The sequence below is a fragment of the Octopus bimaculoides genome, chromosome 4 (genome assembly GCF_046866305.1).
Source record: "Octopus bimaculoides isolate indiv1 chromosome 4, ASM4686630v1, whole genome shotgun sequence".
NCBI lineage: Eukaryota > Metazoa > Mollusca > Cephalopoda > Octopoda > Octopodidae > Octopus > Octopus bimaculoides.
The window spans coordinates 16,409,548-16,425,416 of NC_142931.1; the positions used below are offsets into that span (position 1 = coordinate 16,409,548).

General features: G+C 38.9%; 1 protein-coding gene across 3 annotated transcripts in view; it reads right to left on the bottom strand.

Annotated features, from left to right (window-relative positions):
• Positions 1-15,869, bottom strand: part of LOC106882604 (uncharacterized) — a 169,185-nt gene that overhangs the window by 82,562 nt on the left and 70,754 nt on the right. For 2 of the 3 annotated variants that reach the window (XM_089350389.1, XM_089350388.1), the window contains exons 24-29: positions 15,765-15,858; positions 14,041-14,166; positions 10,697-10,849; positions 7,679-7,837; positions 4,876-4,972; positions 1,827-1,847 (exon numbers count right to left, since the gene is read on the bottom strand). In XM_089350389.1, the coding sequence (XP_089206515.1) occupies positions 1,827-1,847; positions 4,876-4,972; positions 7,679-7,837; positions 10,697-10,849; positions 14,041-14,166; positions 15,765-15,858 (650 nt within the window). The remainder of the gene's footprint in view (positions 1-1,826; positions 1,848-4,875; positions 4,973-7,678; positions 7,838-10,696; positions 10,850-14,040; positions 14,167-15,764; positions 15,859-15,869) is intronic. The other variant, XM_089350390.1, reaches the window with a different exon arrangement.

A 15,869-nucleotide genomic window follows, 5' to 3' on the forward strand; every position in this document is an offset into this window, starting at 1 on the left:
TATCACATGATGTGAGGACAAGGGTGGACACATCACACATCCACACACACACACACATTGAACATATGCATATACGCATACTTACATATATATGAAAGGCTTCTTTCAGTTTACATCTATCAAATTCACTGACAAGGCTTTTGCTGGCGCAAGGCTATAGTACAACCTTAGGGATTGCTTTCACAAATACATCAGAAGCATAATGCTACGTATGCCAGGCCAACCTGTTGCCACCCACTCCAACACTGCAAATCATTCTATTGCAGATTTATCAGTGTGTAGCATGGCCTTGCACCATGGATCCCCCTTCTCTAGGAAACGAAAGGAGCAATGTCTCATCTTTGGTCTTGACACTATGTCCCTGGCAGGTATGAATGAACGTTTTTCTTTTCATCCTTTCACCTCCTATTAATTCTTTTTTACCCTTTTTAATCCTCCTCCCACCCTCTCTTTGCAACATTCCCGTATTTACTTACCTCTACTACTCTCTCCATCACCCTTTTCCTCCTCCTTTCTCCATGCCCTCTCCTATAACTACTGTTTCACATTAGCAGCCTGTGTTATTCAGAGTCCGTTATCAGTTGCAGCCAGTTTTTCAAACTGAGAGGATGCAAACTCTGTCTGTTTTCAACTTCCCTTTTTCTCTACCCTCTAACGAAGGATTACATCCAAAACGTTGGGTATTCCACTCCTCACAGCAACTCCACTGTACCCCTTTCACTTTTTTCTATAGTACGGGTCACTTACCCAAGGTTCCACATGATGGGACTGAACCTGAAGCCATGTGGTTAGAAAAAAGACTTCTTACCCACACAACCACACCTGAGTCTTTCTTTTATTCTTTTATTCTTTTACTTGTTTCAGTCATTTGACTGCAGCCATGCTGGAGCACTACCTTTAGTCGAACCAGTCAACCCCAGGACTTATTCTTTGGAAGCCTAGTACTTATTCTATCGGTCTCTTTTTGCCGAACTGCTAAGCTACGGGGATGTAAACACACCAACATCTGCTGTCATGCAATGGTGGGGGGACAAACACAGACACACAAATACATACACACATACATATACAACAGGCTTCTTTCAGTTTCTGTCTACCCAATCCACTCACAAGGCTTTGTTCGGCCCAAGCCTATAGCAGAAGACACTTGCCCAAAGTGTCACTCAGTGGGACTGAACCCAGAACCATGTGGTTGTTAAGCAAGCTTCTTACCACACAACCAAGCCTTGCATCTATTATTATAAGTCTTATTATAAACAATGTAGCAACTCTAAAACCATGCAGTCATACTTTACTTATACCACAGTCATACATACTGGATACTTTATAGCATACCAAATTATTTAAATTTGATAATTAAATTAATTAAACCAGTATGAACATATTTACTGTAATGAGCAAACTTTTAAAATTAATTACTTCTCTCTCTCTCTCTGAAAAAAAAAAAAAGCATTAGCTTAATGCTTAAATCTAGTCAAAGCAGCTAAGGGTGATAACTCTGAAATATCAATTAGTTATAATTAGAATTGAGCATGCAGTGAGAAGAAGAAAAGATCTATAAAGGTTAATATTAATTAGATCTAATCTTTGGCAAGCAAGGGATAATATATATCATACCAGAACATCAGATATTGCATTAGTAGACAAGATTGATCTTATCCATCTTGTTTAATTCTTTGTAGACCTTGCAGTTAGTAGAAAAATAAGTTATTAGTAGAAACCAAAAATGCTTTTAACTCATAAAAATACAGATAAAACAAAGCGAGAGAAAATATCTAAGCTATGTACTTTTTAGTGGTTTTTACTCTATGGTGACAATCACTTACCTGTTTCGTCGCACTGCTTTACTGGAAATGAAATGGCAACATTGACATGTTCAATGAGAATCAGTTGTATAGATCGAACGAAATACAAGTCATAACATATAAATTTACTCCTTTTCTACAAGAGACACCATTGATTCATTCCGTATGACAAAAACAAAAGACATTCAGGATGTAGCTGACAATGGCAAGCCACAAGATAAATATATTTCAGAATGTACCAACTTACTGCTTTTTTATCTTTTCATTCTTCAAGAGATATATTGTGTTGTTTTTTTTACTTGTTTCAGTCTTATGACTGTAGCCATGCTGGGGCACTGTCTTACACACACACACACAAGACACGCATGCATGCACATGCACCTACGACTGGCTTCTTTCACTTTCTGTTTCCCAAATCCACTCACAATGGTCAGCCCGAGGCTATAGTAAAAGACACTTTTCCAAGATGCCATGCAGTGGATCTGAACCCAGAACCATGTGGTTCAGAAAGCTATTACCTCTGTTGGCAGCAAAAGGACTCTCTCTCAGAGTGAAAGGTAGACTGTATGATGCTTGTGTGCGAACGGTTATACTCCATAGTAGTGAGACATGGGCTCTGAATGTAGAAGACATGTGTAGACTGGAGAGAAATGAAGGTAGTATGCTTTGTTGAATGTGCAACATCAGTGCGCATGTATGACAAAGTGCAAATATATTGAGAAGAAAGTTGGTTATAAGAGGAATCAAATGCAGCATGCAAGAGAGAAGACTATGTTGGTTTGGACATGTGATGCGTATGAATGAGGACAGCTGCGTAAAGAAGTGCCGCTCACTGAAGGTGGATGGTACCCGTGGAAGAGGGAGAACCAGGAAGACATGGAATGAAATAGTAAGGACTGATCTCAGGATGTTGGGCCTCACAGAGGAAATGACAATGGACCAAGATGTCTGGCAATATGAAGTTCTTGAGAAAACCTGCCCACTTAACAAGAAAGCTTCTCACACACTCTACAACAACAAGCCCAACTATATCTCTGCATCTCTTCTCTTCCTCACATTTCTACTTCATGCATTATGCTTACCTCCCACTCCCCAATCCTGACTTCTTGGCTTTGTGCCACTGTATCATTACTCTTTGCTAGCCCCCAGCCTCTGTGTTCTACCCACAGGTAACTAGAAAACTTTTCACTCACCTGACTCTATATATATATCCAGGTTTTCACCACTCATCCCTCCCTCCACACCCTTTAATCATGCTTCCTTCACAATGTCCTGCCACTTATATTATGGTGTTTCGAACCTCGAGGTATGTCTGACACTTGCCACCATCTATATCTCTCTCTTCCTTTACTCAACCATCTCATTTATATTCTGATTCCTGTCCCTTGTGAGTATGCTGACATTTTGCCACCATCTCTATCCTGCCGTCTCCCACTCTCTCTCTCTCCTTCTCCTGCTCTTCCTTCAGGTTGGGTAACCATGTATTTCTTTAATGATAGCACACCTGTTTCTGTTTTCATTCCTGATCTCTATCTCTGGCCGGGTAACCTTGTACTTCCTCTACAGCAAGACACCTGCTTGTCTCTCTGTCTCACTATAACCTTTCATCATCCGATACAAGATCACCTCCTCCAATGCCCCCTCTCTTCTTGAAAGTTTTTTTTTGTCTTGCAAGTACTTGGTGACCCTGTCAATACAGGTGCCACTTAAAAGCACCCAGTCCACACTGTAAAATGGTTGGCATTTGGAAAGGCATCCAGCTGTAAAAACCTTGGCAAAACTGACCTTACTTGTGCTTGTGCCACATAAAAAGCACTAAGTCCACTCTGCTGAGTGGTTGGTGTTAGGAAGGGCATCCAGCTGTATAAATCCTGCCAAAACAGTCATAGAAGTCTGGTGCAGGCTTCTGCCTGGCCAGCTCCGGTCAAACCATCCAACCAACACTAGCTTGGAAGGCAGACGTTAAACGATGATGATGATCAGAGGCATTACTAAGGATGTTAATTTGATTTGGATCTTTTGGTATTTGATTGTTTGATGTAGTTAGTCAAGTTTGCTTTATCAGTGAGTGCTTACAAGATGTCTGCCTCGACTTATTAATCCCTGTTACTAAATAACACACACACACACACACACGTAGATACATACATACTTGTTTGAATACATTTATTGTTGCACTTAATCTTATGTTTCTTATCACAAATAAATAGAAGTAGTAGTGGCAGCAGCAGCAGCTTATTACCATGTATTGACCATGATATTAGCGTAATTTAATTAATTAGTAATCAATAAAATTTCTCCTTTTTCCAATCATTTTGTTTTGCTTCATTGATGATGATCATCATCATTATTGTCATCATCGACATCATCGTCATCATCATTGTTGTCGTCATAGTCATCATCATCATCATCATCACCAAAACAACCACTACCACCAAAACCACTACCAAAACCACTATCACTATCATCACCACTACCACCACCACCACCACCATCATCATCATCATCATCATCATCATCATCATCATCATCATCATCACCATCATCATCGTTATCATCATAACCAATGCCATCATGATCATGATCATAATCATTATAATTTTCATCACCACCACCACCACCACCACCACCAAAATCACCACCAAAACTACTCTCATCATCATCATCATCATTATCTTTAAAATCATCACATCATCATCATCACCAACACCATGACGACGACAACAACGACAATGACGACGACGACCACCACCACCAAAACCACCACTGAAAAACCACTATCATCATCATCATCATCACCAGCTTCATCATTATCATCATCAACACCATCATGACGACGACGACGAACACCACCACCCCACCACCACCACCACTACCACCACCACCACCCTCATTATCATGAGCAGCAACAACAACATCTACTACTTAAACACACTGAGTGCATGCTCGAGCATGTTCTGGCTGAATTGCTGAAGAGTCCTGCAAGAAAATATGATTGGCATCATGATTTACAGGGGTCAGAAAAAAATAACGATTATTTTCCCCTCTTATTGTATTATATTATACTTACTTCTCGGAATTGCTTCAACGTAAATACTTGCGAGGACATTCGGTTCACTTTGCTTCAGAACCACACTCATTGGTTTGGTATTACTCAAATGTGGGATCTACAAATGTAAGACATTAATGAAATACATAGCAATGAGACACTTTTTATAAAAACGAGGGTGTTTATCAGGACAATGGGAGTTTTTTTTCTTGTTATAGCTGTGTTTTCAAGTGATTAAATTTTTTGGGGCTCAGCACATTAAGTATTTTATTTTGCACTTAACTATGTGTTCTTTATGCCGAAGGCACACCGGGAGAAAAATTTTCTATGTCAGGATTACAAATTGCCAAATAAAATTATAATTTTTCACAAAAACAAAAAAATGTATCATCATAATTTTCATCTTAGACACACAAACGCACACACACACACACACACACACACACACACACACACACACATACACCATACACACAAACACACACACACATGCACACACACACACACATACACACAAACACACACACACACACACACACACACATAAAAGTGTTGAAATTGTGATGACTTTTGGTTGACAGCTGATGAGGGGTGACTGTTTCCACATCCTTTGTGTGTTTTTTGCTGTTTTCAATATATTTGTTCATCTTTCCATGCAACATTTTACATCTCTCTCTCTTTCTTTTTCTCTGTGTGTATATAGCTCTCTCTCTCTCTCTCTATATATATATATATATAGCTACAGTATTTGTTTGAATGGATTTAGGAATGGTTAGCTTGTTCAGGACACAGATTCATAAAAATGAAGGCAAACTAAGCAAAGATATTTTGAAAGCATTAAATACAGTTGCAGACAATTGTGCAACAGATTAAAAATGAACATCTCTTACACATCTTCCTTGTTATAGTTTAACTGAGGAAAATTTTTATGTTAGAAATGAAACTCCCATTTTACTCATTGTGAAATTATCTGAAATGCACATATTAAATGCGTTCAAAATATCTTTACTTGGTTTGACTTGAAATACGCACACATACACACATACACACACGCACACACACACATACACACACACACACGAAAATCTTCTTTCAGTTTCTTATTTCTTTATTGCCCACAAGAGGCTAAACATAGAGGGGACAAACAAGGACAGATAAAGGGATTAAGTCGACCCCAGTGCATAACTGGTACTTAATTTATCGACCCCTGAAAGATGAAAGGCAAAGTTGACCTCGGCAGAATTTGAACTCAGAATGTAACGGCAGACGAAATACCGCTAAGCATTTCACCCGGCGTGCTACCGTTTCTGCCAGCTCACTGCCGTCTTTCAGTTTCTGCCTAGCAAATCCACTCACAAGTCTTTGGTCAGCTCAGGGCTACAGCAGAAAACACTTGCCCAAGGTGCTGAATCCATGACTACATTGTTGAGAAGCAAGCCTCTAAACTACACATCCACAGTCATTCTAAAACCTGATGGTCATAGATTAAACTATGCTTTGTTGAGGAGGTCTAATAAAGTATAACCATGTCTAGATTTGTCGCAGTAATGATCAAATTTATTACATAGCATATCTCAATTTAAAATTTTAATCAATTTAAATTTCAGAGGTCTCTGCCTTGCATCACTGAACAAGAATTATCATTATTGCTAATGACTTGCTTTTCAGTATGTATATAATTACAATTGATCAGTTTTTGGTCACTATACCCAAGATGTTAGCCTGCATTTAACTATAAATGCTGTTCTATATAATTAGACAGCGGATCAAGTTCATTGAGTTTTAAGAAATGTCTGTAATATAGCTATTTATATATTCTAGGTCTGGCTGACCCAACGTTGCAGCCATTACTTAACAAATTATTCACTCCACCGGGCTTACAGTCAAGTATTATTATTGTTATTATTATTACTGGTATTTATTTTATTGACCCTTGAAAGGCTGAAAGGCAAAGTCGACCTCAGTGGGATTTGAATTCAGAACAAAAAGATGGATGAAATAACACTAAGTATTTTACCCAGTGTGCTAATGGTTTTGTTAGTTCACCACCTTAATAATAATAATAATAATAATAATAATAATAATAATAATAATAATAATAATAATAATAATAATAATAATAATAATAATGATGATGATAATAATTTCAAATTTTCCTTCAGGACCAGCAAGATCAGGGAAGGGGTTGAGCTGATGACACCAACCACATTGCTCAACTGGTTCTTATTTCATTGGCCCTAAAATGATAAAAGGCAAAGTCAACCTCAGTGGAATTTGAACTCAGAATGTAAAGATAGAGGAAATGCTAATGATTCCCCCATCTCACCATCGTACCTGCACCTGTATGTTAATAATATTTATAATAATATTAATCATAGGTGCAGGAGTAGCTGTGTGGTAAGAAGTTTGCTTCCCAACCACATTGCTCTGGGTTCAGTCCCACTGTGTAGCACCTTGGGCAAGTGTCTTCTACTATAGCCTCGGGCTGATAAAAGCCTTGTCAGTGGATTTGGTAGACGGAAATTGAAAGAAGCCTGTCGAATATATGTATATATATTTATATATATATATATATATATATACATATGTATGCATTTGTGTGTTTGTGTTTGTCCCCACCATCATCGCTTGACAACTGATGTTGGTGTATTTACATCCCCGTAACTTAGCAGAAAAGAAACCGATAGAATAAGTACTAAGCTTACAAAGATTAAGTCCTGGGATTGGTTTGTTTGACTAAAGGTGGTGCTCCAGCATGGCCACAGTCAAATGACTGAAACAAGTAAAAGAATAAAAAATAACAGAATATGTCAATAAATTTTACCTTTGATATACATTTCACATTATTCTGATAAACTTGATAGTATGCAATTTCAGGGTCTTTGATTGGAGCCCATCGAATAGCTAAGCAGTTATCATTGCTACCAAGTTCCAGAGAAATTAACGGTCCATTTTTGGATGTACAATAAGGGCAGTTATATACCTGGAAAAAAGACAAAATCAGATAAAAGTACAGTCAAATTCAACATTGGATTATATGGTCACAAGTTCAAACCACACATATGACATATTCTACTTCACTTTCTTTGGCTTATTTGGCAGACAAGACGTTGGTCTTCACTTATAGTTGAATGATTAGCAGAAGGAACGGCATGGTCATCAACATAGAGGGCAGCAAGTCTTGAATCTCTCTGTTAGGGCCTGGATGACTATGACAAACAAGTGCGGGGCTGAAAACCGATCCTGGGTGAACTGCTACCTGTATACTAAATTCATTACTATACTTATTGACAACTTTCATATTACTGACAGCATCCCTGTACATGACTTGTACAGCTCTCACAAACCATTCATTGCTTCCACATTGACCACCAGATAAGGGAGCGGGGGACCCTGTAAGAGGCTTTCTCCATGTTGACAAAAACCAAGTACAGAAGTTTATTTTTGGTTAAATACTCCTGCAGCTGCCTTACTATGAATGTGGCATTAGTAGTGCTTCTCTCCAGCACAAAACCAAACTGCATCTGATCTAGACTAACTCTCTTCCTAATTAGTTGAGCTATGACTCCCTCTGCAACTTTCATCACCTGGTCCAGCAACCTGATACCTCTGTAATTATTTCTGTCTAAGGCATCACCTTTACCTTTGTAGCAGTTGACTATAATGCTGATACACCATTCATTGGATATAGCTTCCCCATGGACAACCTGATTAACTATATGGGTGGCTAGGCTACATCTCACTCTACCAGTTATTTTAAGCATCTCAGCAGTGATTCCTGATGGGTTGGGGGCTTTCCCTGTCTTCATATCCTTAATTGCTTTATCTACCAAGCTATTGTCTATTCAGATAGCTGGTCCCTCTGTTAGGTCCACATTAGACAGACACTCCTTATCACATGCATTCTCTACCTTTAGCAGTCTTTCATAGCGGCACTTCTAAGCCGCTTTCTTTGCAGAATTACTAACTGTATGTGAACCATCATCCATGCGAATGCACTTCTCTCTTATCACACCATGATTCTCTCTGACACACTGTCTTGCAATCTGGGACACGTCAAGCCTCTGGTCCTCATACTACAGAACATTGGTAAACTTTTTCCTTTCTACTTCTCCTCTAGCTGAATGTACCTGCTTCCTAGTTTTCCTTCCAGTTATCTAATATAACTCACTACAACCACCACTCTTCCAGTCCTTCCAGGCCTGTTTCTTTACTCTAATGGTCCTCTCTACTATACTCTTCAACCACCATGTCGCCTAAGGTCAGGATGGGCACCAGCCACAGATTATGTTGTCTCATAGGAACTTCCAGGTGTCCTTGATGTTATATGTCACTATCTCCTCCCCCTTCGCACCAAATGCTTCAATTAGAATGTCTTTCAATCTCTGATTATTCAGGGGACACTTAAACTTCCAGATCTTTCTTTTTCAGACTGGTTTGCTTCTTGGCATCCTTCTCTAGCCCAAAGTCTGAAGTCACTAAAGACTAATCTATATTGAGGGGTGAACTCTTCACCTGGGAAGGACTTTGCATTTACAAGCAACCATCTTTCCTCCTTTCTGGTGAGAATGTAGTTAATCTGGTTTGTATGTCCACCAGATTGATATGTGAACAGGTGACTGCTTAGTTTCTTAAAGTTAGTATTGCAGATCCTAAGGTCACTTGCATCACTGAATTCCAGCAGCCTAGTTCCCTCCTCATTGCAGTAACCAGCTCCATAGTCTTCATGCTCCCCCCTCCCCGGAAGCTACCCAGATGCTGCCCAGTCTGCAAAAAGTACCAATCTTTCTGTTTGTCTGGCAGTCCTGGTTGAGGAGCATAGGCAGGAATAATAGTTGCTACTCCACTTTGCAACACTAGTCTAAGTTTAAGTATCCAATCAGACACTCTGATTACTTCGATTGCCTTTTCAACTTATTTCTCAGCAATAAGTATGACCACCCTACCAATCCCTTCACTATTGCCTACCAAGAAGATTTTATAACCTGTGAAGAATTTGCTAGAAGCACCCCTCCACCTTACTTCTGGAATGCAACACACATTCACATGCCATTGCTCCAGCATCTCAACAATCACACCAGACCTATCTTTCAATGTGATCACGTTGAGTGTGCCAGCTCTAAGGGTGAGGAAGGGGTGGAAAGAGGAGACAGGTGGTGGTTGGCGTGGGGGGCAGCGTTCTGCATCTGAAAAGGTTTGCCAGACATATATAGATTTATAATCTTGATATGCATTTCATCTTGCATTTGATTTACGGCCATTCATTTTCTTCACATTTGCTGAGTCTACCAGATGAAGAGAGAAGAGAGGAGGGTCTGATATAAAACTATTGCTTACTTGAAACTAAAGTAGCAGTGATAATTAACCCACTAGCAAGAGCGCTTGTTATATTTTTAATATATATATATATATATATATATATATATATATATATATATATATATATATATATATATATATATGTGTGTGTGTGTGTGTGTGACATATATTCAATATATACATGTGACATACATACATATGTATATAAATGCAAACAGCAATAAGGATAAGGAGAATGGTAGCAATAAGAATGGTCATAGTTCTTATTTACAAAAAAATGACTAAGCTTTGTCAGAAACATTTCAACTTCTATATTTGACGTATCTTCATTGTCCTGTGGGAATATGTGGAGATTATGATAGGAAGATGTGGACAGGAGTTATGGTGATGGTGACGGAGATGGTGATATAATGGCAATGATGATGATGATGATGATGAGGAAGAGGAGGAGGAGGAGGAGGAAAAGGAAGGATATATGAAATGGCATTAAAAAAAACTAAGGAAGTTAAGAATTAAAACCTACTATAGTATTTGATTCGATTGGTTTCAGATCAACAGATCTTGCAATAACCTTCAAATGGATGGAGTATTTCTGTCCAGCAGCCAAACCCTTCACTTGTAAAGAGTTAAAGTTTGGAAAAATCAGGGTACTATAGTTCACGTTGTTGAGAAACAACTGAAATACAAACAAAATAAGAAGAATATTACAACAAACAAGAAGTAATACTTCTAATATGGATGTAACTTAGAGTAAATAATTATGCAAGATTACAGCATTTTTCATATTATGTATGTAACTTCTTTGCTTGTGTGAATGTTGTGCACAAGCATGTGTATGTGTGTGAGTGTGCACATGCATGTGTGTGTGTGTGTGTGTCTGCATGTGTGTGTGCGTATATGCACACACACATAAATATAAACAACGGCGAAATGCTTAGCGGTGTTTCGTCTGCCACTACGTTCTGAGTTCAAATTCCGCCGAGGTCAACTTTGCTTTCATCCTTTCGGGGTCGATTAAATAAGTACCAGTTATGCACTGGGGTCGATGTAATCGACTTAATCCATTTGTCTGTCCTTGTTTGTCCCCTCTGTATGTAGCCCCTTGTGGGTAGTAAAGAAATAACACATAAATATAAACATGTACATATACCAGATTGAGTCAAAAGTTTTTTCATATTTCAAGCTTTAAATAATAGTTCAAAACTAATTACATGTGAAAAGTGTTTATTCATCAAGATATGTCCCACTGTATTCTGTTGCTTGTTGCCATTGTTGTGCCAGAAGATCAATTCCATGCTTATACTATTTGACTGGTTCAGAGGCAAAAGACTCCCAGCTCCTGTTTTCAACCACGTCACCTTGTTAAACTTCTTCTGTCCAGGCAGGAAATGGACCATAACACAGAAAAGTGACAATCTGACTGAGCAAGGTCTGCACTGTAAGTAGGGTGTGGCAGCACTTCCAACCCCTCAAGTTCCTCAAATTTTGGCTTGGTCACATTGGCAGTATACGCTGAGGCATTTTCATGATGTAGGAGTGTGTATTTTTGATTGACCAACGATGGGCTGCAGGCTTTCTAAGCATCATATACTCACTGTAGTTGATGAGCATAAAGGTTAGTATTTACAGCATGACCATCTGAGACAAACTCAAAATGCAACGAGCCCTTGAGATTCCACCAAACACATGACATGACCTTCTCATCAAACTGCTCTTGTTTGACAACATGTTTTGAAGCCTGATTGGAATATAGTCTCTGATTTCTTGTATGAAGATGACGAAAATAGATTCATTTTTCATCCTCATTTACAATTCAACACCAAAAATGAGCATCTTGAGTATTTGTCAGCAGTTTTAGAAATAATTCATTTCTAAATCTCTCAGAGAGATTTATGCAGTAGTGATACGATGAAGTAGTTGTATGCTGTCAACTTAATGTGACAGTCCCCCGAAGGGAATAATACTACTGTTGATTAGACCTAGGAAGCTGCACCGCTTCCTGTTGGCCTTGACACATTTCCTGTGTCCTTATGTTTGCAAGGGGGAGACAAGCATCTTCGACTAGCAGGTCATGCTACTCCAGACTGATGATGAGCAAAGACTCAGAAACATGTCTCTGGATGCAGGCTTAGCTGGGCGGAGGTGCTTGTCTCCCTCTTGTAAACATAAGGACACAAGAAATGTGTCAAGGCCGACAGGAAGTGGTGCAACTTCCTAGGTCTAAACAACAGTATTATTATTCCCTTCAGGGGACTCTCACATTAAGTCGACAGCATACAACTACTTTGTCAGCAGTTGTTTGCAAATGTTCAATCGTTGTTGAGCCTGGTTATTGATCAGTTCATGAGGAGCTGCTCAACAGCATCTGTTCACAAGGTTGAACTTATGAAGGTGTCAACTGACGATGCTTTGTGAAGGACCAAGTTCTGCCAACAATGTATGAGTGCTTGTGCTTGTAAAATAGAACCATGTGTGTGTGTGATGGAGTATGTAGAAGTGGGAGACCTAGGAAGACATGGGGATGAAGTATTGAAGAATGACATAAGAATGCTGAACCTTTTGGGTAAGATGACAAAGGATGAGATACTTGGTACTTTGCCGTACTCAAGAAGACCTGTACTCCCCAGAAGAAGTGTTAAGGCTTGTCCCTCTGGTAGTGTAAAGCACTTGTGGTGGTGCCACATAAAACCACCTGTGCAATGCCATGTAAAAGTGCCCATGCAGTGCTACTTAAAAGTCCCCATGTGGTGCCGTGTAAAAGCACCCAACACACTCTGTAAAGTGGTTGGCATTTGGAAGGGAGTCCGGTTGTAGAAATCATGCCAAATCAGACTGAAGTCTGGTGCAGCTCCCCAGCTTGCCAGCTCTGGTCAAACCGTCAAACGCATGCCTGCATGGTCAGCAGACGTTAAATGATGACGATGATGATGATGATGAAGATACACACACACACACACACATATGTGTATATTTCATGCAAATATATACAGCTGTTACCAGCGTTGCCTTACAGGCACTTGTGGTGGTGGCACGTGAAAAAACATTTGAGCGAGATCATTGCCAGTGCTGCTGGACTGGCTCCTGTGCAGGTGGCATGTAAAATACACCATTCTGAGTGTGGCAGTTGCCAGTACCGCCTGACTGGCCCTCGTGCTGGTGGCACGTAAAAGCACCCACTACACTCTCGGAGTGGTTGGCGTTAGGAAGGGCATCCAGCTGTAGAAACTCTGCCAGATTAGATTGGAGCCTGGTGTAGCCATCTGGTTTTCCAGTCCTCAGTCAAATCGTCCAACCCATGCTAGCATGGAAGGCGGACGTTAAATGATGATGATGATGACACTAATTTAACATTTCAAGGCCCTAATAGATGAATATTCATTGATTCATTGATATTATTACGCCTCCTAGTGACCTGACACCAACAGACTTGACTGGGAACTTATATTTAGCATGTAACATTCCTAATATTCTTTCATTATCCAGCCATCGTGTCCTGGCTTATTACACTGCATAACATGTTTAAACCTGTTGAATAGTTAGCTTCCATTACACTTCATTTATTTTGTTTCCTCTTACAAACCTGTTCAATTCTCTATGTTTTATGTTGTTTTTATTGGAATGTTCCAATCCTAAATTTTTTAAACTTTTTAATGCTTTACTTTATGATTTTGAAGTCATGACTATATCAGTGCTGTAGTGTGGGTTTTGACCACCCTATGTTGTAGCCAAATTAGCCATTCTCTTCTTTGACCCTTTAGCATTCAGTTTATTCTGTCAAATGTAATGTTTAGATATGTAATGTTTTACTTACTACTGAATTTAAATAATTGATCAACAAAAAACAAAACTGCTAAAAAATTTACTCACTTTATATCCACTGACCAGTTCAATCAGTTGGCTAGTTAGTCTATTCCAGGTCAGAAGAATCTTTCCTGATCCCATAGATTCCAAACGAATACAAGGCTCACATGACCACCATTTCCATAAAATCTCCTGTTGATATAAAACATACATCGTGAACTAAGACTTGCTACTTCACAAATATATTGCTGAAAAGGGATGATGAAAGCTGGTGACAGAGGTAAGACATACCGTATTGTCAAAGATTAGGTTAAAAAATATGGGAGTTTCTTATACATGGATAGTATTATAATCCCTTACAAAACCATTTCACCAAATTTTAAGCCCCCCCCCCATATTAGGGGTTTCCTTATGGATGTTAAAATATGGTATATATGAGGCAAGTACCTGTTTTCCTATGTAGCAAGTCAGATCAGCATGGCTCTGCAACTTCAATGGTGCTGATGATCCTGAGATGAAGGACTTAAGATCAAATACCAGCTAGTTGATGCACTAGGCGGGGACTCATTCCAGTAGAGGGCATTGGTGTGCTGTAAAGCCGTTGACAGGAAGACTTTGAAATGGTGTGCATTCTCTCTCAAGGACCCCTGAAACCTGCTTGCATCTGGTATGCAGAGCTTTCAATTTATGGCACTTGCACAAGCAAGCTGCTTGCAAGTCTCTGAGCATATTTTAACTAGATTCATCTTGATGTATTCCTTATATTTTGAGATAGTTCAGATATAGGTGCAGGAGTGGCTGTGTGGTAAGTAGCTTGCTTACCAACCACATGACTGCAGCCATGCTGGAGCACCACCTTTAGTCGAACAAATTGACCCTAGGACTTATTCTTTGTAAGCCTGGTACTTAGTCTATCGGTCTCTTTTGCTGAACCGCTAAGGTACGGGGACGTAAACACACCTGGAAGCATGTTATTGGGAAGAGCCAATAACATTACACCAATAATATAATATAATTGATTTAAGACCATATTCACTCCCTACTGTATGCTCTAACTCAATTTTAAATACATTTGCATCTTGGAGTTAACTCCCTTGCTGTTCTTAACAAGAATTATCATTAACACTAATGCACCTTTCTCTTCAATGTGGTTGTCATTTTAAATGATTAGTCATTGTTTTCTGTGTGTTCATGCTATTATGTATATTAACTCACATTTAACTTTGATTCACATGATTAAATATTGACATTGACGAATAAATATGCTAAGCAGACACATGTTTCTTTTTTGTATTTGCTTTGCAAGATTCTTAATGGGAACCTGTGTGTTGGAATAGATTCTGCTGTATCTTAGGAGGGCCATTATGCCAATAATAAACACACACACTGGTTCAATTTCATTTCTTTATTATTCATCAATTGGTTAACTCTTTACTCAACTAATTAATCAATTATTTGATTAACCATTTATTTACTCAATCAATCAGTTGTGTTTGTATCAGTCAAACCTGAAGCTAACCTAGGGTATGTCATTGAAGAGACCATAGATAATGACAAAAGAACTTTGACAAAGATAAGTGATTGATTGATTAACTGAATGATTAATCAAACAATCAGCTTGTTAGTTTGTTAAATAGTTAACCAATTGATGAATAATAAAGAAGTGAAATAAACCAGTGCATGTGTTTATTATTGGCATCATGAGCCTCCCTAGATATTTGTTTTCATACCCAAACTAAAAAATTGCATAAGCTTCATATTGAACAAAAACACATGATCTATACACTTACTTTTGGTCCATCTTCTGTGACATAATCCACTGATCTTGCCCTGGAAGCAGTTGGTCTTACATCAGGGCTCACTGTTGGGGAAGAATAAAACCGTCTGCAAAACAT